Genomic DNA, 26247 nt, shown 5'->3' with positions numbered 1-26247 from the left:
TGTTTGTGCCAGATGTGGTACAGTGTTAACAATTATGGCTCCTAGATTTGGGGATTTGAAAAGGCTGATGTAGAAACAAGCATCGGTGAGCATAGACTAACAGCACAGAGCAAGGTGCCGCCCAGTGGGCTACGAAGGAGAAGGCTGGGTTCCAGAGCCGTGTACTGGAGTCTTTTATAAACTAAGCTAATAAGCGGAGCTCTTTCTTTCTGGGCTTACTCATTTCTTACTCATCCATCTCAAATGTCTCACTGTTCACAAAAGAATTCTAAAAATTAGTCTGTGTCTTTATTAGCACGAATTCTACACCGTAGATAAAACCAGTATAAGAAATGCAGGTAGCTCAAGAACAAGAACCCTGGTCCACACTCATTTCACCTCGACAATGATCTACCTATGATTTGTGTACAGTGGATCTTCAGTTCTTTGAGCTCTACCTTATCACTGCCCTTCCTTCTTGTCAGGTTGCTTCTCTGCCCCTATCTTGCTTTCAAAGTTTCTACATCTGTTGCTTGGTGAGCGGTGGTTGATCCTGGAGTTGATATTGGGAGCCAGCCGTCAAGAGGCTTGCTAACCCTCTCTTTACATTCTTTGATGTTGTGAAAGCAGTTGAGAATCTTGGAAAGAGTGTGCCCCCATATGGACAGGAAAATCCATGGTTTAATGCGTAGTTCAATAAAGCCCCTTTCTCCAGCTGCAGGGGAAGCCTGAGAGTGGAGTGTCTGAACACACAGGTAGAACCAGCAGCACAGCGAATCCTTAAAACCTTGGCATGCACAGCTGTTAGTCCTTAGGTCATAGCCCTAAGAGCAGAGAAAGCAAAGGGTGATATGGGTGAACCAGGAGGGCACCATCCACAGCATCCCTTAGTGACCCAGTGCACCATCCACAGCATCCATTGGTGACCCAGGGCACCGTCCACAGCATCCATTAGTGACCCAGGGCACCGCCCACAGCATCCATTGGTGACCCAGGAAACAGTCCACAGCATCCATTGGTGACCCAGGGCACCGTCCACAGCAGCCCTTAGTGACCCAGGGCACCATCCACAGCATCCCTTGGCGACCCAGGGCACTCTTCACAGCAGCCTGTAGTGACCCAGGGCACCATCCACAGCTGCCCATAGTGACCCTAGGGCACAGTTCACAGCATCCCTTGGTGACCCCGGGAACTGTCCACAGCAGCCTTTAGTGACCCAGGGCACCGTCCACAGCATCCCTTGGTGACCCAGGGCACAGTTCACAGTATCCATTGGTGACCCAGGGCACAGTTCACAGCAGCCCTTAGTGACCCAGGACACAGTCCACAGCATCCCTTTGTGACCCAGGGCACAGTCCACAGCATCCCTTTGTGACCCAGGGCACAGTCCACAGCATCCCATTGTGACCCAGGACACAGTCCACAGCATCCCTTTGTGACCCAGGACACAGTCTACAGCATCCCTTTGTGACCCAGGACACAGTCCACAGCATCCCTTTGTGACCCAGGACACAGTCTACAGCATCTCTTTGTGATCCTAGGGCACAGTTCACAGCATCCTTTGGTGACCCCGGGAACTGTCCACAGTAGCCTTTAGTGACCCAGGGCACCGTTCACAACAGTCACTTAATAAAGCAGGGCACTGCTTATCTCTGACCTGGCTTTGTTACTTGTCTCCCAGAGAAGTATACTCTTTCTTTCCTACAAGAAGCATTTCTTGTTTTTAGTCTTCTTCACTTAATAAAAAGAGAATGAAGTCCACAGAAGCCCGCTACTCTGTCTCCTCTACTGTGTTGCCAGTGTGTGCTAGAGGCACCTTTTCTTGTCTTCAGGTCTTCTGACCAAAGCCAACAGAGACTAACTAGGACCTGAACGTACTGGGCTCTGTTTCTTTGCTCCTGGAGGATCGTCTTTCCAGTACTTGTCAATAGGACATCTAATTCTATGGGTTGACGTGTTTTCCTGAGCTATAGAATCAAATAATACCAATACTGGTACAGAGCATAAAATTGCTGCTACTTACCAACTGATGATGGTGTGTCAGACCTTGGATTGAATCTCTGTTCTAATATCTGATTCCATAGTCATTGTGTCTCTTTTCGTAGAGGAGGAAATGGAAGGCTAGAGAAATAGTGGAGCTGGAGTCTGGATCCCAGGGCTGACCCCGAAGCTGCTGTGGCCAGAACATATTCGACTTAGCCCACTCGTGCCAACTTTCATGCCAGCCTGCTGTGTGGCAGGCTTTGTGAAACAGAACCTAGATCACAGGTTCTTATTGAAAAGTTCTAGTAGTTCCCCCAAGTTGTTGAGAGTAGGTGTGACTCCCCCCCTCCCCCCCAGCAGGAGGCCTCCTGCTGCTTTCTCTGGCTGTCCCTGCCTCCACCCTTGTTACAGCCCTGTCCCCGGTGAGCAATCACTCTCAGCCTTGTCCCCGACGTGTACACGCTCGCTCAGTGTTTGCACAGGGAACTTCTGCATCAGCTCCACGCTCGCCTTTTTCTGGCTGACGCCCATGCATTTCAGCAACCAATTCCCCCAACCAGTTTGTAAGAAAGAAATTGTTATGGTTCGTTTTCAGCATGTGGTTTGCTTAAAGTTCATCAGAGTTCCCGACAAGGTTTGCTTGGCGCCCTGCCCCCGCTGACTGGCAGCTGTTGCAGGCTTGTCTTCAGAAAGTCACAGGTAGTCTGCGCCGTGACAACCTTGGTCAGAGAAGGGGTGGTCTCAAGCTCCAGACTATTAATAAGGCTCTGTGTCCTAAACCAGTTGTCTGGGGAAGGGGGCAAGTCCTGACCTATGGGAGGAGAGGACGAATTACTTGTGAGCCGGAGACTTACTTAGCAATCTAACCACTGTGCCTTTTCCTGTGTGCTGTCCCTTCTGCCCAGCAGCTTATTAAACGGCTTCATTTGCACTTTCCTCTTCAGCTTGGCATTGTCTCCCTCAGGTTTGCCCAGCTCTTCCCTCACCAGCTTCCTCTGCTAACTGCGTTAGAACTCAAATGGTTTCTTCAACAGATGTACGTTCAGTCAACAAAATTGTCTCCAGCTGGACTGAACCCACACAGAAACTCCAGCTCTTCTACTTACTAATTTGGATAAATCACCAAAGCTTTCCAAATGTTTCTCAACCTTTCCCCATCTTCATAGGAAGAGGATGCTTACGTCAGAGTACTGAAGACTGACTTCAACGTGACTCGATGGTTTCACAAATATAGCTACCAAATATAGTTTGGTGACGGTGAGCGTCTCTATATAGAATCTCTAGCCTGTTTGACGGTAAGGGCACTGGCCGTTAGGAACAGAGACCAGATGAAATTGATTTCATCCAGAAGCAAAGCAGAGGTGGAGCTGGCTCCAGATGTGCAGGGATCATTGACTCAAATTGTCTCCTATGAACTTCTTTCTTCTGCTTCCTGGCTTCTTGTGGGGAAGCAGATGGAAGCAATGAGGAGAAAACCAAACAGGGCTTCTTGAGTTTTCCTCAGAGGTAGACTGGCTACTTCTCCTGGCTGACTTGGACTATGGTCCTTGTGTGATCTAGACTGTAGAGTACCCCCTGGGATGGATTAGGTAGGCAGTGCTAACCATGCAGTCACCGGTACAGCTACTCAGCTCTGCTGCTGTGGCCTGGAAGCAGCCATGGCCAAGAGAGCCAGGAGGTGAATGGAACCATGAGGCAATAAAACCCGATTATGGCCACTGCAGTTGAATCTCCCATAAACCTCACATTATGAAATGTTATTCTCTGACTTCCTTTTAACTGTTCTAAAAGTGAAACCATGCTTAGTGCCTGGCTCATACCAAAACCCAAACAAATACCAAAACCCAAACCCAAAAACATTGGAACTTGGTCATAGTCTAGTTTGGTTTAGAATACTGCAGAGGCCAGGGGTTGCTGTAGCGTGGATAGCATGTGTTTTGGTATCCAGTGTTAAAGCAGCTTCCTGGGCAGGCTGGGTCCTCTGCACTCTTGGTGTGTCAGTATTGAGCATGAAAGCAGGTGCTCAGTTCACAGGAAGGTAGGTGACACTGGAATGAACACACACAGATGAGCATTCCTCTGCTCAGTACAAAAGGATGCTGAGGTGAGGGTTGGCTGTGCTGTTTTCTGTTTTGCTTTTGATACCTTAAGTTCTCAAAAATGACATCTGTGGGGGATTTCTTAGGTTTGTGCTCTAGGCAAGAACATAGAAATCCTATTGATAAGTATCAGAGCTAAACAGAATTCTAAGAACATGTGTGCTTCATAAATACAGAGATTTGTTTAGGTGGACAGGTCAAGTCCATTGGGTGTCAGAGTGTTTAGACAGCATGCTGCAGGTTCCCCATCATCGTCTCGGGTCCCGTCCACAGGAAACTGTTCAGTAATAACAGAAGAGGTACTCCTGGCAGTCTTTTATCCACACTCGTGTGTGTGTGTGTGTGTGTGTGGCAGAGATGCTTCACTTATTTGCAAGGTTTCAAATTTCCTTTTTTATTTTTAAATGTGACTCAAAAGAATGAGCTAAAATTATTCATGTAAATACTGAAGTGTGGAGTCATCTGATGAGTCCCCCCCTCCCTTTTTTGGTTTCCTATTTTTAAGTTCCTTTGTAAGAGTTATGAGTATTTTCTTTTTGAAGCTAAGATTTGCCAATTTCCATTAGACGATTCCAGTTTAAAAGGTGGATATTTTAAATAGTTATAAAGAGTGGTTTGTATCAGTTAGCACCCGAGAATTCTGTACTTTGGAAATTCAATGGTGTAATTTTTCCCAGCTGGCTGTTTGTATCCTGCTCTCCTGTCTGTTTTTTTTCTCAGAGGAGCATGAGTTTCACTGCCTTTCAGTTCCTCTTCCTTGGGTTGTAAGTTAAGTTGCCTTTCTGATTCAGTACTGTAGCATGGGACAGGGATTTAGAGTGTTTGCTGAATAAATGAATGAACTCATATGTGTGTGGGGGGGAAATCTATGGAAACCATTTAAAATTTGCCATCCAAAGAGTTATGTGTACATCCTATAATCCATGCTCGTTTACAGAGCTGATCTGTGTTGCCAGTTTGACTTTGATGGTGACCCAGCACTTTTCATGGAAAGCAGTATTTTTAGCCCGTTGTTGTCATGGTATCATATTTAAGCACCAGGATTTTGACTGAGCACGTGTTAGCATGTGTGGGTCTTGTCTAAAGCCTCAAGAATTGTACATTGCATATAGTCAGTTCTTTGGGGAGTTAGGCTCTTGCTGTGAGGATTAGGGCAAAGGGAGTTAGATTAGGAGTGTGGGACATTTTTGAACATGGTGGCTGTGCGGGTCATCTGGTTCATTTTGGGGTGTGTTGGGAAGGGAGTTCACACAGATGGACACGTGTGATAACCAGGCTCAAAACTGTGTGCACGTTTTGTTTCCCAGACAACTCCACATTGCTTTATCATTGGATTGAGACAAAAGAATTTTTATTCTATTTTAGATTTTTGTGGAAATAAGGTGTGAACTGTGCAGTGAGGTTGAAGGCAGCAGGCCCAGCATGGGCTAAACCTTAGTGGGTTTCAACCTGGGGACTGCGACCCCACTGGGGGACAAACATCAGATATCCTGCTTATCAGATACTTAAAATATGATTCATATTAGTAGCAAAATTAAAGTTATGAAGTAGTAACAGAATAATTTTATGGTTGGGGGTTACCACACCACTAGGAACGGTATTAAAGTGTTACAGAGTTAGGAAGATTGAGAACCAAAGGCTTTTCTAAAGTCAGAACTGTGACCACAACCAGCAGTTCTGAGTATTTCACCACTGAGAATATAGAAGTCAGAAGAGGCAGGAACCTTGAGGGACAGATTTCTATGTTTGTTAAGGAAAACAAGAAGTAGTTTCAGAACAACTATAAACTGATAATTTCAAAGTAAATTCTGTCAGTAAAAAGTATTCTAAGGTGCCTCACAAGGCATCTGTAAACATCTGGAGACAGGATGTTTATTGAGTTCAGGCTGCTGAAGCATCATTTTGTTATAGACTTGGTAGGCATTACACATTGATCAGGATCCAGTCTTGACATTTCCCAGCTTTGCTGAGGTTTCCAGCTTTTTGGGTGTGCCCTGGGGTCAAAGGTGTGTAGGCCACAAACTGTGAGCCCCAAACAAGAGCCTTGTCTGATGGTCAGAGAGTTTGGAGGTTGCTCAAAATGGGTGACAGGTGTAGCTATGCGTCCTGACTTAGGATGTGATTACTTGTTTTTTTGACATTAAGATGGCTCATACAAGCAGATCCATTCCGTCCTGACAGATGGTCAGGATATGCAAGTGTCCTTCTGTCCTTCTTTTGCAATATGAGGTCACCTGGGGAGTGGTTGCCTTCAGAATACTTGATCTAGGGGTTGCGGCGTAAACAACAAAATGCTAATGACTTGATGTCTCAAAGTGTTGAAACAATTAACTGTTCGAGTTGTCCTTTGTATCGTGTTAAAGAAGTCTTTTGTTACCTTCTTTTTCTTTTGTATTGGGTTATAAAAGTATATAAAAAATTAAAGAGACATTTCAAGATTCACTGGAAAGCCCTCTTGGTACTATTCTATGGTTTCTGCTTTATTATTTTTCATGCATCTTTGTATTCTTTACTTAGATTTCTAAAGCCCACACCACTACCCTGGCAAAGAGGGGTTTTGTCAAGGCTGGTCCTCAACATGGTACCCAATGTGGGGCTATCCAGTAAACCCCAAAACACACAAAAGGGTGGCCAGGGCATACAGGGAGTATGTAAAGAAACACACAGAAAAATTATACCACAGATAATAAGGGTGAGTAATGAACACTCAGAAATAAACAGTAGATAATAAAAAAGGAAAGAGAAAGGTGGGACAAAAAAATCGGGCGTAAACCTGTAAATAGCTGTATATTTGGGACAAGGAAGTAGTATTTAACTCTCTGTGCAGTTGCTTGGGTGGATTTTGATAGCTAAAGAAGCTGAGGTGGAACAAAAACAAAGGCAGAGATATTTAGACATTTGTCACCACCAATCACAGGTGCAGTGTGAAAAGCAGGTGATTGTGGAATCCGGTGTGAACCTTAAACAAGCCTGTTCAGGTAATGTTTATTAAAGTTAGGTTATGGCACAACACTATGCTACATCTGGTCCCAGGAGCAGAAGTGGATACAATCAGTGGCCTGGGCTGAGTAGAGTATGGGCTCGAGCAGGTTTAAGATCATTGCAAATCAAAGTCATTGTCAAGAATAAACTGTTAACTAGAAGGATTTGAAGTTAATTGTTCTTTTTTTTCTGTTTTGTTTGTTTTGGCTTTGATTACTTTTAGTCTCAGGAAGTAGCTGGGATGGATGGTATGACTGGTTAATGGTTCTTAATGAGTACATTAAGTGGTGGAGTTATTTTGGGAATGGGTTTTTATAACCTCGGTGTGTTTATGGTTTCGGCCCCAGCGGTTCTGCATATTTACCCAAAGCAATAATATGCAGTCACATATAATTACCCATCCTTATCTGAAGATTGGTTCTAAGATCCTTTGTCACCTAGAAACTCAAGCCCTGTATCTAAATCAGTGTTGTATTTGTGTGTAAACTATTCATATCCTCCCCAGTGCTTCAGATCATCTCTAGATTATCTGTCATATATCTCTAATACTGTCCCAGTCAAGATTATGATGGCTGTGACGGAACACATGTCCAAGGCAACTTAGGGAAGGAAGGCTTACATTTCCATACCACTGTTCATCATTGAGGGAAGTCAGAACAGGAACTCAAACAGGACAGGAACCTGGAGGCAGGAGCTGAAGCAGAGGCCATGGAGGGGTCCTGCTTACTGACTTGCTCCTCATGGCTTGCTCAGCCTGCTTTCTTATGGAACCAGAACCACCAGCCCAGGGGTGACTCCACCCACAATGGACTGGGTTCTCTCCCACTGATTTACAATTAAGAAAATTCCTCACAGGTTTGTCTACAACCCTATTTTATAGAGGCATTTTCTCAGTTGAGGTGGTCTCCTATCCGATGACTTTATCTTGTATATAAGTTGACACGAAACTACCCAGGGTAAACATCTAATTCAATGTAAGTGCTGTGTAAGTAGCTATACTGCATTGTTTAGGGAATAATGACCAAGAAAAAAAAATGTTTATCCATATTAAGTACAAATGTAAGCATTGTAGGCCTAATACATTTTCTGTTTGCTGTTGATCAAATCCGTGGATGTAGAACCTGTGAGTTTGGAGAGCTGGCTATATTTACAGTGGTCTTGTAGGAGAGTTTTTCCAGCCATTTTGTTCATAGCAATGCAGCATGGGATATGCCTGATTTTCTACTAGCAGCAGAATGGATTTGCTCTGCATGTTTGTCACTCATATATGTTCTCATATGCAGGCAATGAAACTACCCCCTGGTTAATTAGCATGATGGGAGCATAGAGCAAGCATGTAAAAGATACATTATGTGGTGTTGTTTGTATAAGACCGAAAGTAGGCAAAACTAACCTAGGGTAAAACAATAAAAACAGAAAAACCTACAACAGAACAGTGGGGTCATCCCTGAGGGCAGGAGATGGTGAGACCAGAATGGGACTGCTCACGAGCGAAGTCGGGTCCTTGTTCTAGGTCTCAATAGGGATTTAGCAATGCCAGTGTACAGGCTTGTTAAAATTCAGGCAGTCGTACTTAGACTAATGCTCCTCATTACATGTGAGTTTTACAATAAAAGCTATCAAGAAATATTGAACTATGTGACATATAAACTGGTGTGTGTTGATGTGTACTGGTGTTTACAATTTAAATTGTTTTATTCAAATAATATTGATTAAATGGTGAATACAGAACGATGCAGTGGTTATAACATAAGCCATGCAATAACCTGTTCACAACAGAATCTAAGTGATAATTGCACAGTTACTCAGTTATTCATTATAAAAATTATTGCAGCTTTAATTGCATATTTGGAAATTTAATAAAACATTTGGGATATAATCTCATTAAGTCACATCCAAGTCATTTTACTAGCTATTTCTTACGTTGAGCCTAAAATATCTAAAAGCATGTTTTGTAGAAATTTATGTTTTTAATCTTTTTGATACTGGAAAGCGGGCAGTTGTAGGGAGACAGGCTTTGTATTTTTTTTGCCTTCAAAATGTATTAAGTCCTAGAAGTCTTCTGTTCCTTCAAGGTTGACCAGAGGAGTGCGTGGTTAATCCGGTACTAGCCATCATGAGAAAGGGAAGTTATTCAATATTTCCAAAAGTGTAGATTGCCTTTTAGGTGCAAAGGGAGTGTTCAGGACTGAGTGACATCTACCCTTCTGTACCTGGCTTCATGAAACTTACGTTCCAGAAGCAGAAGAAGATTGTCTGTCTTAAGCCGTCCAATTCCCGGGATGTGCTGACTCTTGTCAGAGCGTTTAATAGAGGAGGCCTCCTTGAGGCAGAGACGTCAGAGTAGACTAAGGAGGAAATAGTGAGTCAGGGGACAGGACAGTGACTGCACGTGTGCTGTGTGTTGGCAGCACCAGGACATTCCGGGAACAGCCCGGGCAGAGAGCAGAGCAGGAGGCCCAGTACAGAGCAGGAACGTGGCGTGGTTTTTTTTTGTGGCTAGACTCTTAAGCAGCTCAGAGGAAATGAAGCAAAGCTGAGGTTAGAGAAGCTGTCTGGAGCCAGCGCAACTGATCGCCCGGGCCGGCTTGAAGAGCTTCTATTTCTTCTATTTTATCTTGAGAGTAGTGTGGAGCCACTAAGGATCATCATTATTTTCTAAAGAGCTCACCCATAATGTAATCAGGTTTAAACAAGTACTATGGCTGTGTAAAGCCAAGACGTTATGTTAAAGTAGTCAGACTGGTGAGTGAGAATTTGGGTTTGGGTACATTTTCTCACCCTCTCCTGTCAGAGCATACACACGGGTTAAGAACAGTCACTGAGGCAGATGACCAGGGACCCGCGAGAGGGCTCAGTGGGTAAAGGGTTTGCAAACGATCAGAAACGGTATAAAGGTGGAAGGGACACAGGCACACGGGGGCGGGCACTATAGCTCGAAAACTGACAAGGATGCCCCCCGGGAGCCCACAGCCCACATCTTTGCGTGACTGTAGCCATTTCCTGGTAGCCAGGTGGGAAAACAGACTCACGAACCTTCAGAGAAAGGGTTGAGGGTAAATTCTAAGCTTATTAGAAGTGACTCTGAACTTGCCGAGGAAGGAAGGGTGTCAGAGGCCTGCTGAGTTTCAGGGCATTTAGGAGACAGTTACCTGGATTGGTGGCCGAAGAGGAGAAATACAGTAACCCTGCAGACAGTAGCTGGAGTGAGCTGGGGGTGGGGGCAGAGGACCAAGCTTAGAATTTTTCATACTTCACAGTCAGATGGTGGAGAATGACCCAACAAGGAGAGTAGAAATCAGAAAGCCCAGGGAGTGGTTGAAATGACAGAAGAGTCTGAAGGCAGGGTGGGAAGAAACTGGGAGAGGGAGAGAATTCTGCTAAGAGGTCAAGTAAGTTGGAGCCACAAAACTTTCCACCTGACTTGATGATGTGGGAATCACTGGTGTGACATTGGGGAATCTGGGCTGGGGTGTGCTGACGTCAGGGCAGTGTAGACTTTGTAAGTTGTGAACAGGAAGTTAGAAGTGAAGTGAAGAATTCTGTTAAGAATTGTACGTGTGTGTGTGTGTGTGTGTGTGTGTGTGTGTGTGTACATGTGTGCGTGCATAGGCGGTGGGGGAGGGAGGTCGCTCAATGATTACGATCACTCACTGCTCTTCCAGAGGACCCAGATTCAATGCCTAATATCCACAAGGCAGCTCAGAGCTGCCAGGAACTCTAGTCCTAGGTGATCCAATGCCTTCATCTGGTCTCTGCAGGCAGCAGGCACATATGTGGTGCACAGACATATATGGCAAAACACTCATGCTCATATGCATAATATATATACATACATCTGAATATAATTTAAATGTAATATATAAATATGACTTTACACACACACACACACACACACACACACACAGGATCGTACCTGTGAAGAGAAGAAGAGCCCCAGAGCAGGGCTGGCTGTGAGGAGTGTTTGGGAAGGCCTTGTGGCAGGAGATACAGGCAGAAAGCCTGTGGTTGGCTCTCGGGAAAGTTGCCTGCTGCTGTTGATGTTAGGTTTCCTGGGGAGTAAGGCTCGAATCTGATAGAAGGGCAGAGAAGTTTGAGGCGTTTTCACAGACATGGGGAAGCTGTAATGAGCCATAGCACCGCTGTGGCTGCTCTGGTCGTCAGCAAGGAAGATTGGCCAAGGAGCCCTTCATGCCAGACCAGAGTTGTGAAAAGACTAAGCAGCAAATGTGGCCAGGAGAGGACTTACATGGAGACTCGGGTTTGGAGAGGTGGGGAGGCAGGTGGGCCTATCAATCGTGTGACTATAATGAAACATCTTAGCTAATTTGACTTATAAAGAGGTGAAGTTTGTTGTAATGGTTCTAGAAAGTTCATCACCGGGTTGGGTGTTTCCGTCACTCTGAGCCTCTAGGGAGAGCAGCCAACCGTGGAGGCACATGGTGGAGCTAGCAGCGGCCCTACTTTACGAATCAGGAAAACTGAGAGGCCAGGTGGATTCCCGCCTTTGAGATACACCCCAATAACCCGAGGACTGCTTCCAAGAATCCGCTTCCTGAAGGCCCCACCTCCTCTCAGCATTACCCTGGAGACGTGGATCGGATCAGGTGGGGTTATCACCCACACTAAAAACACACCTAGTTGAGGGAGTAGAAATAGGAGAGCTACGGAACCCAAAGCAGTCAGCAAGTAGGCAGGCTAAAAGAGGAGAGTAAGAAGCTCTGGTCGTCCTAATGGCAGGGCTGCTGTTGCAGAGAGTCAGTGGCTGGGGACGAATGAAAGGGAGAGGCCAGCATTGCCCGAGAGGCCTCATGGATTTCTCCCTGGCAAGTGTTTAGTGACAGGTGCAGCCCGTGGCTCTGTGGATGTGGATCTTGTCTCTTGGGGTCTCAGGTCCCATCAGGTTGATATTAATAGTCTCTAAGTACCCGTTCCAGGTTTGTTCCCGCATGTAGCCAGCGTGCTCTTCCTCCCAGCCGCTGCCGCTTTGATAGTGACTGTCAGCTTAGTTGTCTGTGCTGCTGTTGATTTGCCATGCACAAATCCAGTTTATTTTTAATAATGTTTAGATGTAGTCTCCTTTACCAAAAAAATGTTGCTGTCATTACAGGCAGTTTCTTGCAGCTCTGCATTTACTTCCTCCTGCAGTAAATACGTAAATGATTTAAAACGATAACTCCGTAGTTTTCTCCCCTTACCCCACTGCACAGATAGATATTTTTTTGTCAAATTAGGGAAGAGAGACATTTTGTAACAATGCTTGTTTGACCGTTGAGGAATATAGAAGGAGGAGGAGGCTGACTATCTTATCTTAGTCAGGGTTCCTATTGCTGTGAGGAACACCACCACTGAAAAGCAAGCTGGAGAGGAAAGGGTTTATTAGGCTTCCCCAGTGTGGTCCATCTCTGAAGGAATTCAGGACGGAACTCAAGCAGGGCTGGACCCTGGAGGCAGGGGCAAAGCAGAGCCCATGGAGGGGTGATGCTTACAGACTTGCTTCCGCTGGCCTTTTTTTATAGAACCCTGGCCCCCAGTCCAGGGATGGCCCCGCCCACTATGGGCTGGGCCCTCGCCCATCAATCCCAAATTAAGAAAATGCCCTACAGGCTTGCCTGCTGCTCTGTCTTCTGGAGGCTTTTCCTTTCTTTTGTTCTTCCTTCTTTGTATTTATTCATTGTTCCTTTCACACCATACATCTCCATCCATCCCAATCATTTCCGTGTCCCTTTGCATTCACCCTCTCCACCCCAAAATAAAATAAGATAAAATCTGAGAGAAAAAAGAAAAGGAAACAAAAGAGGGAACTCATCGTGGAAACTGTAGCATGGTACAGTGATACAGTCCACACGTCTTTACTTGCAGGTGTTCACTGCAAAGAGTCATTGGTCTGGTTCGAGGCCTCTGGTTTCTAAAACACTGTCAATGCTGGGCCCTCACTGGAATAACTCACGGTTATCCTGCTGTTGCCCTGTGCTCTGGAGATCCTGCAGCTTTGGGTTTGGAGGGCCAGTCGCTTCATGTGCTCCAGCAGATCACCAATGGGGTGGATGTTGGGCTGGGTCAACTCAAAACCCTGCAGCATTGGTCAGCCCACCAGTTCTCCCCTGTCCTCACCATCAGGTTGAGCTTTCCCCGCATTATTCTGGCAAGTTCACCCCTTGCAGAGATGAGCAAAGGGCAGAGCCAGTAGTTCTCCCACTTTCGGGTCCTTAGGGTGGGTCCCCCATACCTACACCTTCAGGGTCATTTCTACTGTGTTGCACAGGTATGGCTTAGGGGCAGGGTCAGCTCTTCCACTCTTATGATCTCGGGGCCAGCTCTCCCACCTGTCTCGGGCATTGATGGGGAGTGGGAAGAAGCCATCTCTCCCTTGCCATGCCACTACATGACAGACGAGTAATGGGGACGACTTTCCCATGCTCACCTGCACTTTTGCCAATGAGGTTCATTTTGTTGTGCTGCCCAGATGAGGGGCAGGGCCTGCGGAGGCACTTTCTTAATTGAGGCTCCCTTCTTTCAGATGACTATATAATTTGTGTAAAACTATCCAGCACATTAACCATAGGGTATATGGTCATGGTTGGGATTAGTCTTCAAGGAATAACCGGATCTGTAGTGTTCAGGCTGGCCCTGATTGAATGGCTGTGATTCTTACATCAGTTAATTGATAACTGTCTTGTAGTTTGTAATGTGACGGCCCCTTAGCCCAGCCTGCTCGGGAGCACCTCAGCACTGGTTGTATTGGAGATAAAGAGGATGACTTGGGAGTGAGCGAGCAGATTTCTGCACTGGTTCTAAGTAATCACAGAAAATGCTGCGTGGATGTCTCAGCACACACACACACACACACAAACACGTGCACGCCTGGTGGATGGCAAGATCTATTTCATAAGTAGGGAACTGATATGCAGAGGTGTGCTGGCTCCCCAGATGACAGAAGCTGGGACACGCACCCCCATCTCGAAACCGTCCCAGGCCAGGGCCTCGCAAGTGTGTTGGCCCTGTGCGTCAGTCGGTTGTGGCCTGGTCTCCTGGCCCTGCAAAATGTTCCTTATCATTCTCATACCTTCCAAAGAAGCTTCCAAAATAGCTACCTATTTGTTTCAAATGTTGTATGATAATATAGTGTTATATTGGCAAAATGATAACAATTATCTGACGGCCGTCTCTAAGTCCATCCTAGGAGACCAGGACACAGGTTGTTTTGCCTGGTGTCCCTGTTACCTTCTTCACCCTGTCTCCTATCGAGACCATGAAACCTTGAGTCACTGACTCTTCAGAAGGGTTTAAATGCTTTATTTGCTCATAAAGACTTAAGATGGAGAAGCCGCTTTGAAAGGTTGATGCTTGTTCTAGATTCTGCTTGCTCTGAATTTCCCTTATTAATTAGGGCTCCAATGAATTCTATAAACTGCTAATCTTAGAACAGTTAAAAAAAAAAGGACATTAAAATTGGGGCCATTTCATTTCCCAGAAGGGAACATTGGATGTGGGATTTCGTGGTCTCTGTCCAGTACCTGTTTTGAGGTGACCCCTCTTCCTCCTCTCCTTCCTCCCCTCCAGTTCTTTCCTTCAATGTCCCACAGCCCTCTCTTGTCTTCCAGTGAAACATTTTTGTGCTCTGGCTTTATGTTTGCTGTTGGAAGGGCTATTCCTGGGATGATAATGTTGTGACTCAGGATTCTAGAGAATTTCTTGTCATTCATGATTTGTCTCTCTTCAAACAACTTGCCTAAATAGTCTTGCAGGCTTTTGATTAAAATTGTGAAGGACCAAAGGCTCTGGGCTTGGGACCACATGTGGGCTTCTTTACTTGCTGAATGACTGGGTGTTAAAGTTGAGGCCCTGGTAGCCTAGTCTGAAAAAAGCTACACGGTAGGCGGGGTGGTTGGTGTGTTGCCCTGTGCGCTGCCCAGCTGTGTTGTCTTTTGGAGCTTGGAGCTGTAAGAGATAGCGACCACCAAGCAGGGACTCCATCCCCAGTGCGAAGGGCTGCAGGGTCGCCAGGAGCGCTTCCCGCCTGAGTGATTAGCAGCATGTGGCCATGAGGAAGGGACCTCTAAAAATAGCTGCTGAGCAGTCAGGTCAAGTTTCAGCTCTGGAGCCCTTGGTCGGGACTGGTGTGCAGTTCTAGCAGGAAAGGGCATGCTGAGTGGCCCACACCTCCTGGGAGCACCTTAGTTCTGTCCCTTCAGTGTGTTTTATGCACGGATTGAAGAAATCAGAATGGCTGAGGATAAAGGTATATGTCTATTGTTTGGATCGAAAGGGGGTTTAGAACTAGCTGACGTAGTTCTTGCTTATTTTCAGGAGGGCTCTGTTCAGATATTTTTTGGCTAAGTGCTTTGTGCCTCCTGCATTGTCTCTCCTGAATTTCTGAAGCAGTTGGCTTTTCCCAGTGGCTGGGTTTTAATGGAGTAATCTGTCTTTAACCTGAATAGGTTTTGCTGTCCTAACTTAGACTCTGAATATATTCTTCTACCACAAATCACATTTAATAAGCTTCTAGAGTCTGATATGTCTGTCACAGTGGACCTAAAGAGTTGTGTGTTCAGATTTCTTATAGAAATATGAGAAACAAGGGATATGTAAGTCTCATATTGAAGTGAGCATGCTTGGTTCGAGCAGCCTTACCTTATATGGAAATTGACCTACTTCATGTGAAGCAGAGGGTAAATGAAAAACAAAATAGAAGGCACTAGAATTTTGTTTCTTAAATTGACACTTTCATTTCCTTAATGTGTTGAATTTGCTTTTTTGTGTGTATCTTTTTTTCCTTATAAGCAAAGATCGTCTTTTTGTTAGTGTAAAACATATGTATCGGGTAGGTATATAGAAACTCCATAAAAGGAACTGTTGTTTTAAGACTTTAAATGCTCGGTTTAGTACCAGGGTGAATGCCCGGCATAATGCCCACTAACAGTTACCGACGAATGACTTGTAGTTTACTTAATGGCAAGTGAGTCACTAGCCAGTGTGCAGTGGCCTTTTGTCCCTAGCCCGTGTGGTTCAGTCTTTTCTTCTGACTGTTGGGACTGATGCCCGCATGGTAATGTTCTATCCCCACTGTGCAGGAACATTTTCTCATGCGGGCATCCTTTTGAGAGGCAGCATGGAAGACAGTGAAGGCTACTTCACTTTCATTTCAGAAGATGAGCTGCCATGTCCTTAACTCGAGGAAACCTCCTCGGTGACTGCAGTTTCTGGATCTGGAGCCATAAAACAAGAGGAAGACCGACTTAGATTTATTTTGATCTAAGAAAATAGCATCACATGCTGGACATCCTCCCAGAATATCTTTGTGATAATGTCTGGATTTGAATTTGTTTGTGGAGTTTAACACCCTTGGGAAGGGTTTGCTATACCACACTTCCTTGGCTTGAGTCAGGAAAACCGATTTGCCCCTGGGGAATAGGCACAGCACATTTACAAAGGGACAGGCCAGGCACGTGGGGCATGTTCCAGAAAGGGGCTCCTAAGAGACGTCTGGGTCCTTAGGCCCTGCTTAGTTTTCTCCATGAGCACACTCACAGGAAAGACTGTAACGTGCTCGTAGAGTCTACTATGACTTGGTGCTTTTATCCTTTATGGAACTAACAAGTATTAATAGTAATGAGGTTAATGATGCTACGGTATCACACTGTTTGACATTGTAAAGGGATAAAGTATTTTTAACAGTTTGCTATTTTAGTTAACAAGGAGCAATAGAAAAGATGGTGATTATGGCCATGTCCAAGAGCCGATAAGACAAAGATTCAGTTTGTTGTCATTTTATCATTCATTTTAAATGAAAGTTTAATTTGAGATATATTTCACTTTTTAAAAAGATTTATTTTGTTTTTAATTATGGGTATGTGCACAAGAGTTCAGATTTGCATAGAGGCCAGGGACATTGGATTCCTCTGGGGCTGGAGTTACGTTGTAAGCCACTGATGTGGGTGCTGGGAACTGAGTCCAGGAGCAGTAGACATTCTCGATCACGGAGCCATCTCTCCAGCACGTATGCATTTGTATGTTATATAAAAGTAAGATGGGCTGGAGAGATGGCTCAGAGTTTAGGAGCACGGGCTGCCCTTCCAGAGGTCCTGAGTTCAATTCCCAGCAACCACATGGTGGCTCACAACCATCTGTAATCTTCATTCATACATGCCCTCTTCTGACATGTCTGTATACATAATAAATAAATAAATCCTTTTTAAAAAAAAGTAAGAAAGATTTTTTTTCCCCATATAGCATAGGGAAAATGTCTTCATGTTTATGAAAGTAGTGAGCCAATCCCAAACACTGCTACGGAGTTTGTGGTACCCTGTGGTCCACAGAAGTTAGCCATCTTGCCCCTTATTTTGAAAATTCCAGGGACAGCTTATTTTGTATTATTTTAATGATTTGTGTGATTGCTCGCAACATATAAACATATAGGAAATCATGTTTCCCAACAATAAAATGTCCTCTCCCAGAGGACCTGGGTTTGGTTTCAGCACCCACATGGTGGCCCACAGCTCCAGTTCTAGGGGATCTGATGCCCTCTTCTGACTTTTGCAAGGACCAAGCACTCAGGGGATGAACAGTGTACGTGCACACAAAATACTCAAAATAAAATAAGTCTAAAGAAAGAATATCTTTTTAACACGTTCTGAGCAATGCATCGGTGGTACTTGGCTGCCCGAAGCCACTCATGTCTTCTCCTAGTGTGTGTGGAGGCAGAAGGCAGGTTCTGAGAAAGCTGATGGAGGTGGGGGTCATGGGGATTGGCCCCTATTAGACACAGAGCTTAGGACTGCACAGGTCATTTTCTGAGTTCTTCCCAATGCACAAGGCTGATGTGGACGAATGCCTTCCTCTTTCTCCTGTACCAGATGATGACTCCTTCCCTGAGAATTCAGTGGATCTGAGGCAGGCGGTGCCCCATGTAGGGATATTTGGGATATATAGGGGAACAGTCCTGGGATCTGCCTCCCGTGGGCCTGGGGGAACAGCATGACACATGAGGAACAGCCACACAGAATGAGCAATGTCTTACTAAAGCATCTAGAAACACCTTCTGCAGAAAGATAGGCAAGTCGTCACGAGGGCCACATGTGATGCTCATGACAGCGCGGTGGGAAGAAAGCACCATGCCAGGTAGTGCCGTGCTGTGCTGGTAGCATGCAGAAAAGTTTCTTTCTCCAGCATGGCATTTGGAGGTATCAGGTAATTAAGTGTATTTACTTGTAGTTGTGGAATATAACATCCTCTTTCTAAAGATAAATTTGCAGACAGTGCTTACTTTTTAAACACTGTATGGACTTTTATACCTGGCAGTGGCTTTCATGAATTCTGTTTGCTTTGACCATCAGAAGACTATTTCTCGGAGAATGTAAGGCACGCAAAGCGTACCAACACATGATAAATGACAGTTGAGCAGAAGTTTACCGAACTGTTTCCTGCATTAGGGCCAGTTGGCAGGCCCGTTTCCTGCCTCCCCACGCCCACGCCCGGCTGGATCTCCTGAAGGAGGAGGTGGAATTGTGCTGTAGTGCATCTTTTGCCTGTGATTTACATTTCTGTGCTTTCTCCCCTTACTCAGCTTCCCGCAATATTGAATAATTCCGGAGGGATTTACTTTCGTCTGTGGGAGTTAACACAGGTTAGGGTGGTCTACTTTATAAATAGGATATGAAATAGGATCCTTCTGCATCTCTGATTTCATTAAGAGAGTTGGCATGTGCTGCACTTCAGAGGCTGTCAGCCGCATTGTTGACTGTGCCTTACTGTGGGTTGGCAAGAGACTGTTCCATAAGAAAGTAGCCACCCACCAGCACCAGGAAAAGGCAGCATCCCATGAAGGAGCTGGCAGAGCCAGAGGGCGCCGTGAAGATCAGCATTAACTAACTGTTAAGGGACTAGCGAGCCTTGCAGTAAAGAAAGCAACAGGAGTGGAAGTCAGAACAGAATGTCTGTCCCAGTGTCCATGAGACTTGCTAAAGACTTAGGCTGTTGTGTTAAAATGAAAGCTGAACGGCCATGGCTAGTTGGAAAGTTAAATTTTTGGATAATGCATGGAAATAGTGAGAAATAGCAAACCGGGGCCAGTATTTTCCTTGTTACAGGAAGGCAAGAACTTGAAGTTTTAGTTGTGTTTATGACAATACCAGTGTCTGCTGCTTACCACAGGCAGGGCACCTGTGACCGTTTCTACTTAAGTGTTCCCACGAGGACTGTTCGACAAAGGGCTTGGAAGGAATGTATGTGTTCTGCCATCATATTAAAAAGAAAAAAAAAACAATAGCCCACCAGGAGTTTACTTCTGTTCAAAATTAAAATTATTTAAATCTGGTAATTGAGTTTGAGTAGAAAGTTTGTTGTGTTCAGAGTCATTATTTTGTGTAATGCGCTTTGAGAATTTAGGTAAAACCCGTTTCTAAAGTGATCTGTTAAATTACTGTCAGAATAAATGAGTGGGAAAGACGGTGTTCAGCCACGTGTTTTCTTCTCCTGTGCCACACCTCACCTTTTCCTTTCTCCAAACAGAGGCGAAGCGCGGAGGACACAAGAACGGCAGGAGAGGAGGGATTTCCGGCGGCTCCTTCTTCACTTGGTTCATGGTCATTGCACTGCTGGGCGTCTGGACGTCCGTGGCCGTCGTGTGGTTTGACCTTGTTGACTATGAGGAAGTTCTAGGTAAGAATTAGGCTCCATCTCTCCAGTGAGTTTGCAAGAGGAGAAGTGGTAGTCCTTGGTACTCTGCGCGGCTTGTTATTACCTCTCCGGTATTGCTACTGGCTGTAGCTTTCCATGAATTCTTAATAACGTGGAAGAAAAGCGTGCATTACTAGGGCTGCCCAGGAGTAGTGGCCTTAATTTTGATGATTTCTATGGCCTTTTGAATTGCCCCGCCTATGCTTGGCATCATTATATGTGTAAGATTCAGAGTAATTCTCGATTATACATATGTACCACACTCTGCTTATCTAGTAGTCATTGATGAGCATCATCTGTTTTTCCCTTTTGGCAATTATGAAGTATGGCCTCCCTCTTTAATAATGCAGTTAAGGACATGGACTGGTCGGTAAGAATAATACACATTTGTTACTGTTGTGTTGAAGACCCACCCCCTGCCATGACACCCCTTGTGCCCGTCATCTTCCTTAGGGGCAAGGAGAATAGTGAATAACACAGAATGCTCACATATGATCTGTTACTCACTGATGGCTTTCTCTCTTGCTACCTTAAGGGAAGTGTGTCCAAAGAGATAATCAATGAAAGGAATGTTAGCTTGGCATAAGCAAAAAGTATGACTTCATTAACTTACAGTGCTGTGTTGCTGGGTAATGTGTGTGCCTTTGATAATAAATAACATCTTCGTGTTTTTGCATGCATGCAGCCAAAGCAAAGGACTTCCGTTATAACTTATCAGAGGTACTTCAAGGTAGGCTCCTGGAGATGCATTTTAAGTGTACTGCATCCGTCTCTAAGACCTCACCCTTATTCTGTTACGTTGGACATCTACATCAGGAATGTAAGCGCAGGACCAGCTCCCCTTGGCAGGCTCTCAGGAAGGGTGTGCCTTTCTGTTCTCACAATGGTATTAAAGTACATTAAATTAAAGTAACGGGCTGTTACTTTCATTTTCTTAGCAGAAGGATAATGTCTTCATCCCACATTCTTACGGTTTTCTTGTGTGTGTACCGAGCAGACTTTTGTGTAGCAAAACTGGAGCCACGGTCCTGGGAATTTTTGTTCTGTATTAAAATTCCTGTCTGTCCCTAGATAATCTTTTAATGTACTTTGAATTAAAGAACTGGAATCAGTAGTTATTGCCAGCTGTTTTTCATAAGAATGCTATAGTTTTGCTTTTTAAAAATACTGCTGTGGACTATTGTTTTTCCCCATAGGCTTTGTCCAATAGTCAATTATAAACTGTGTTGACTTTGGAATATTCTTTTAGGGTATGGACTGTAGTAGCATTTGAAATGCTAAGCTTTATAGATAGCCTGAAAGCGTTGGCAGAGCACATCAGTGCTGAGCAAGGCTGAGTGTTCTCCCTTCTCACTGCGTCTCTTTTAAGCTTTCCCCCCTTTCCCTTAAGTAATGGATGTCCAGTGTCCAGGACACTTTTAAGTGGGTGACCACCCATTTTTCCCTTCTCATTTCAGGAAGCCTCCAGTTTTATATACTTTACTTTCGGGACAGCCCCACCCCCTTAAGCTGATGCATGCTTTTTTGTTGTAATCTGTTGTTAAGGATCAAACAATTAATCCTTTACTGTGTAAAGTATTTGTGCTCTCTGTTGATTTGTCTGTTGATTTGTTTATATTTGATCTTTATTTGAAGCATAGGTTGCATTCATTGTTGATAGTTAAGTGATGCTTTACATCTTAGAAACATCATATTTTATGTGATTGTTCGACTATTAGAGATGGGTCGATTTTTTTATGTATGTGCCAATTTTTATGTAAAATGTTTTAAAGAGAATAATCAAATTATTGTGAAGTGATAGGATCAGAATATTCCCGAAGCTTTAGGGAAGATATCCTGTCACTTGTATGTTAAAATCCGTTAGCCGTACATTTCTTGAATCTGTAGGTGATCCACCTGTGGGTTTCTTATGGTTCAGCTTTGCAGGAATAAAAGGAGGGGGGAAAAGTAGCACTGATGGTGTCTAGCAAGAGTGAGAGATGGTTCATTATTAAATCTGTTTTCTCTTTGCCCTGTGTCCATCATTTCTCTCCTGCTATAGGAAAACTAGGAGTCTATGACGCAGACGGGGATGGAGACTTTGATGTGGGTGATGCCAAAGTTTTGTTAGGTAAGCACATTCCTTTCTTCCTTTTCGTTAGAAGGCTTAGAGACTGAAGTCAAAAGAATATCCTTAATATTCTTTAATGTTAGATTTATTAAATTACATGTAGTAAAGTATAACAATAAACTTATTATAACTGGCAATTGCCCGCAGCAACTGTAAATGTTCTATGGAAGTTATTTTTCAACTTAATATATTTCATTTTGTTGATATACTTAATGACCACTCCTCCATTTTGACTTTTCAAATCGCTTCGGTAAGTAAGTGAGCATGTAGTTAGTTCTTACACACCAGTTTTTAATAATGAGAACTTCATTTGTGTTTTCAGATTTAAACATTTCATAGTTTGAACTTGATGTTCAGGGACATAGATAATGCCCTCATGTGCTTTCAAATGAGGAACAATTTTTTAAAAGCACCATTTCGTATAATTTATTCTGACTTTATGATGTAAATTTCTCCATGCAGATAGATTAGGGCCAGCTCTGCTTAGCCGTCATAATAAGGCCAGATCAGGGCAGCGTGCTCAGTGTCATAGGGCCACAGATGAAGATGTACATTTCGGAAGGCTGACAGAAGCTCATTTTTTAACTAAAACCATGACAGTAAATGTCTTTATTGTCTTATTGTCTATAACATTTTACATTAATAAAACATGAACTAATGGTCTTTAATCACGTTTCCTTTTTTTGGTAGTCATGGGCTCCTCTCTGTAATTACACTACCAGCCAGGTGTTTCTTAAAATAAAGATTGGTATTTTGTCATTGTTTTAAAATAGTGTCTTAATAGAAAGAATAGTGCTGATTCGAATATGCAGATTTTGTGTAATGTAGCCTGTTATTTCTGGTTTTAAGCAGCCCATTTCCTTTCTCTGAGTATGAAACTATATCTACTAAAGCTTCATATAAAATCATTTAGCAAAACGGTAGCTGTGGCCTGCTATTACCTGTGCACTGAGCTTCACAGCCTGCTAGATATCTGGTCTGTGTGTTTATGGTCTTGAATAGAGAGATGCTGTAGCAGCTAAGCAGCTTTGCACAGTCAGACGCCACTGCCTTCTAAAACAACTCTGAGCATGAAAGTCTTAGTTACGGTCAGCCATACTGCAGCTTGTCACTCAGCCCGCCCTGCTGTGTGAGCTTCATGCACAGCGGAGTTAGCGTTTGCTACTTTCCGTGGTACATCCACTCTACAGGTTTCGTGATAGCTCTTGACTTAATGGCTTTCTTGTCATAATTTCATCATTTTATATTTAAGTCAGAGTTTCAGTACATACATTAAATTCTCAGATGACTAGTTTTAGGCATGGGAAAGAAATAAATCATGCACAATGTAATATGTTAGGGTGATGGTATTTTCTTGCCATAAGTGGTCTCATTGGTCCAAGATACTATTTTAAATGCTTTCTGAATCATGAAGCTTTTAAAGGCTAATGCCATATGAACCTTGTTGTATTATTTTCTTTTTTTAGTATTGGTAACTTTATTGTGTTTTGTATTTTAAACTGTAGTAAAAAAAATTGCATATAACCACACGTGCGCGCGCGCGCACACACACACACACACACACACACACTGAAATTATATTCCCAAAGTCTATACTTCCTCAGTGAGCATCTTTACAGTTAGAATAGTCATTGAGAATAGAAACTGTAGCTACACATGGGATTTTACACTTTCAAAACTGGCTATTCTTTGTGTACTTAACCACCGCCCAAAATGAAGAATCCATAACGGAGTTATAAGTAGAAAATCAACTTGGTTTGGATTCTAAGATATTCTGAGGTTTTGAGGTTTTTTTTTTTTTTCCCCACTTTAAGATGTTAGTTAACTTTAACTCTGAGAATAGCTGTTTGCAGGTCGACAGAAATGCTGTGAGCAGCTCTGTTTGTTCCTTTCATTAGGCTTGTTTGTCAGGAGGTAGATTGGGGGCGGGGTGGGGGACCACCTCCTGAAGCAGTTCTATGTACAGGTCTCCGTTCCTACTTAGCTTCTGACTTTAATAAAGATGAGCTGCCAGGCCTGTTGTCACCTGTCACCACCCAGTGCGAGGTGGTTATTCTCTGCCCAGAACAACTTTCGCTCTGCTTGGTTTGGATGATGTGGGTTCTTTTCTCACACACGAGAGAACTGAAGTCAGCTGTGCCTCAGGTACTTGCAGGTGTCTGCAGAGACAAACCCCGGTCCAGGGTTGTGATGCTCTGTGTGATGGGGGAGCAGTTAGAGAGCATGCACCGCTAAGAAGTCAGCTCCTGCTTTCCTTCCTATCGGGGTGGTACCTTGGTCCCTAAGAGTATAGTTAGATTAAGGCAGGAAACCAAGGTTAGGGAGGAAGGGAGGGGGACAGGATTACAGAGGGGCACACAAATGTATGTGTTAAACTTCCACCATCTTGGCATTGATTTCATACCCCCCACCGCCATTTGAAATCTAAATCTAAACCATACTAATTTGTGGAAAGTCAACATACATGTTGCTTTCCTTTGACATTTTAAGCCCCCTCCCTGCCCTATGAATTATTAATATAAAGGTGAGTAAATCAAGACCAATAGCTGTTACTGATTTTGCTAATTCTAAGTCTCCCGACACACTTTGCAAAGGTCCAGATCCTGCCCTTGGATATAGAATATCCCATTGTTGAGGTCAAGTTGTTTAAAATGCAGGTGATTTGGGTTTCAGTTTGCTAATGAAATCTACATGCACATATGTGTGCAACGACAATTATAAAGAGGCAATGAATTTGAAAGAGAGCAAGGAGGCGGGGCAGCAATGGGAGGGTTTGGAGGGAAGACAGAGAAGGGAAAAATAATGTAGTTGTATCTTAATCTTAAAAAAACAAAGGAAAAGAGTGTGTTTCTCACATACCATCAGTAGGAAATAGTCCCAGGACTCAGTGCGGAGAGTAATTTCTCTAGTAGCCTCACCCAAGGGTGCACACGGGCCCCTTCGTCCTACAGCTAGCACCATATCAGGGCTGGTGCAGTGCTAAGGCGATGCAGCCAGCTGCTTCTGTGCATGTGCTAAGTGCAGCCTGGAAAGAAATAGGAGGCCCTAGTGAGGACCATGGAGCTCATCTAGCCTGAAATGCGTGCTCACCGTGTGTGTGTGTGTGTGTGTGTGTGTGTGCGTGTGCGTGTGGTGAGAGGGGTATGACCCTTAGGTTCCGAGGAATTACATGCCCAGAATAGCGTTTTTCTCCAGACCAGTATTCCTATTCTAAGAACTACAGATGCAGAGCTGTAGCTGATGAGTTGGTTGGGAAACCTCACACACAAACCTGAGGGCCTGAGTTTGGATCCTTCAGGTGCAGAAGCACATTCCTCATTGGGATACGGAGACAGGAAAATCCCTCGGGGCTGTCTGGCTTCTCTAGCCAGATCAGTGGTCTTCTTGTTTAGTGGGAGACCCTGTGGTGAGTCGGTCTGAACCAGCCTAGACTCCCACCTCCAATGTGAAATCACGGTGAATCTCAAGGCCTCCGGGGCTCAGTACCGGGGCATGAAGAAGATGCTTGGCATCAGCTTCTGACCACCACATGTATATACACAGAAGTGTGTGCATGCACACAAACATACACACACACATACACTTCTGACCACCACATATATACACACAGAAGTGTGTGCATGCACACAAACATATGCGCACACTTACACTTCTGACCACCACATGTACACACACAGAAGTGTGTGCATGCACACAAACATACACGCACATACACCGCACACACAACTCCAGGCTGTTTGGGTCACTGTCCAAATATTTGTTGCTCGGTTCCACCTGCCATACTGAAGCACAGAGATGCAGTAAAATGTGAAACACTTAGAGTTCAAGGGAAGAGCAAAGAAAACAAGGGTTCTCTGAATATACAGTGGTAGGATTTAAGTTGGGGAGAAGACTCATTGTCACAGTTCTTAGTGGAAATACGGATCTTTGATTATAGCATTTGAAGGCTTAAGTTCAACGAAAAACGCCTGGAGTTTGTCAAAGAATCATTAAATACCAACTGCAACTGTGTCAGCCTTCCCTCCCACGCCCCCTCGCACACACACTCACGTGGAAACTGCCAGGGTCCAGTTCTTCTGCTGGCAGTGCAGAGATGTTCACTGGGCTCTTCCTGACTGCAGCTAGCCAGCATTCTGCTGTCTCTTGTGTGTCCGTCCAGGTGGTAGTTGTGCTATACGGAGAAGCCGTGTGCTATAAAGCCTGGATGAGCAGGCTTTGGTTACAGGGGGACAGGCTCCGAGATGCTGAGTTTCATACTCTTCCTGCTGTATCTGCCATCTTCTTTTCTTCCCCAAACTGCTGGGCTGTTCAGTGTGTTGTGCAGGGATTTGTTATCTCCAGGCTCTTTCCCCGTCATTTCCCCACTGGAGAAAACCACGAGGATTTACATCTGGATTTCTTCTACTCAGGGGGCCC

General features: G+C 44.4%; 1 protein-coding gene across 2 annotated transcripts in view; it reads left to right on the top strand.

Moving 5' to 3' along the window:
• Asph (aspartate beta-hydroxylase) overlaps positions 1-26247 on the top strand; it is a 163450-nt gene that overhangs the window by 10234 nt on the left and 126969 nt on the right. For both annotated transcript variants that reach the window (XM_038347167.2, XM_038347168.2), the window contains exons 2-3: positions 19554-19703; positions 21763-21831. In XM_038347167.2, coding sequence (XP_038203095.1) covers positions 19554-19703; positions 21763-21831 — 219 coding nt within the window. The remainder of the gene's footprint in view (positions 1-19553; positions 19704-21762; positions 21832-26247) is intronic.

This window comes from Arvicola amphibius, chromosome 11, assembly GCF_903992535.2.
Source record: "Arvicola amphibius chromosome 11, mArvAmp1.2, whole genome shotgun sequence".
Taxonomy (NCBI): Eukaryota; Metazoa; Chordata; class Mammalia; order Rodentia; family Cricetidae; genus Arvicola; species Arvicola amphibius.
This window is presented reverse-complemented; position numbering and strand designations above follow the sequence as displayed.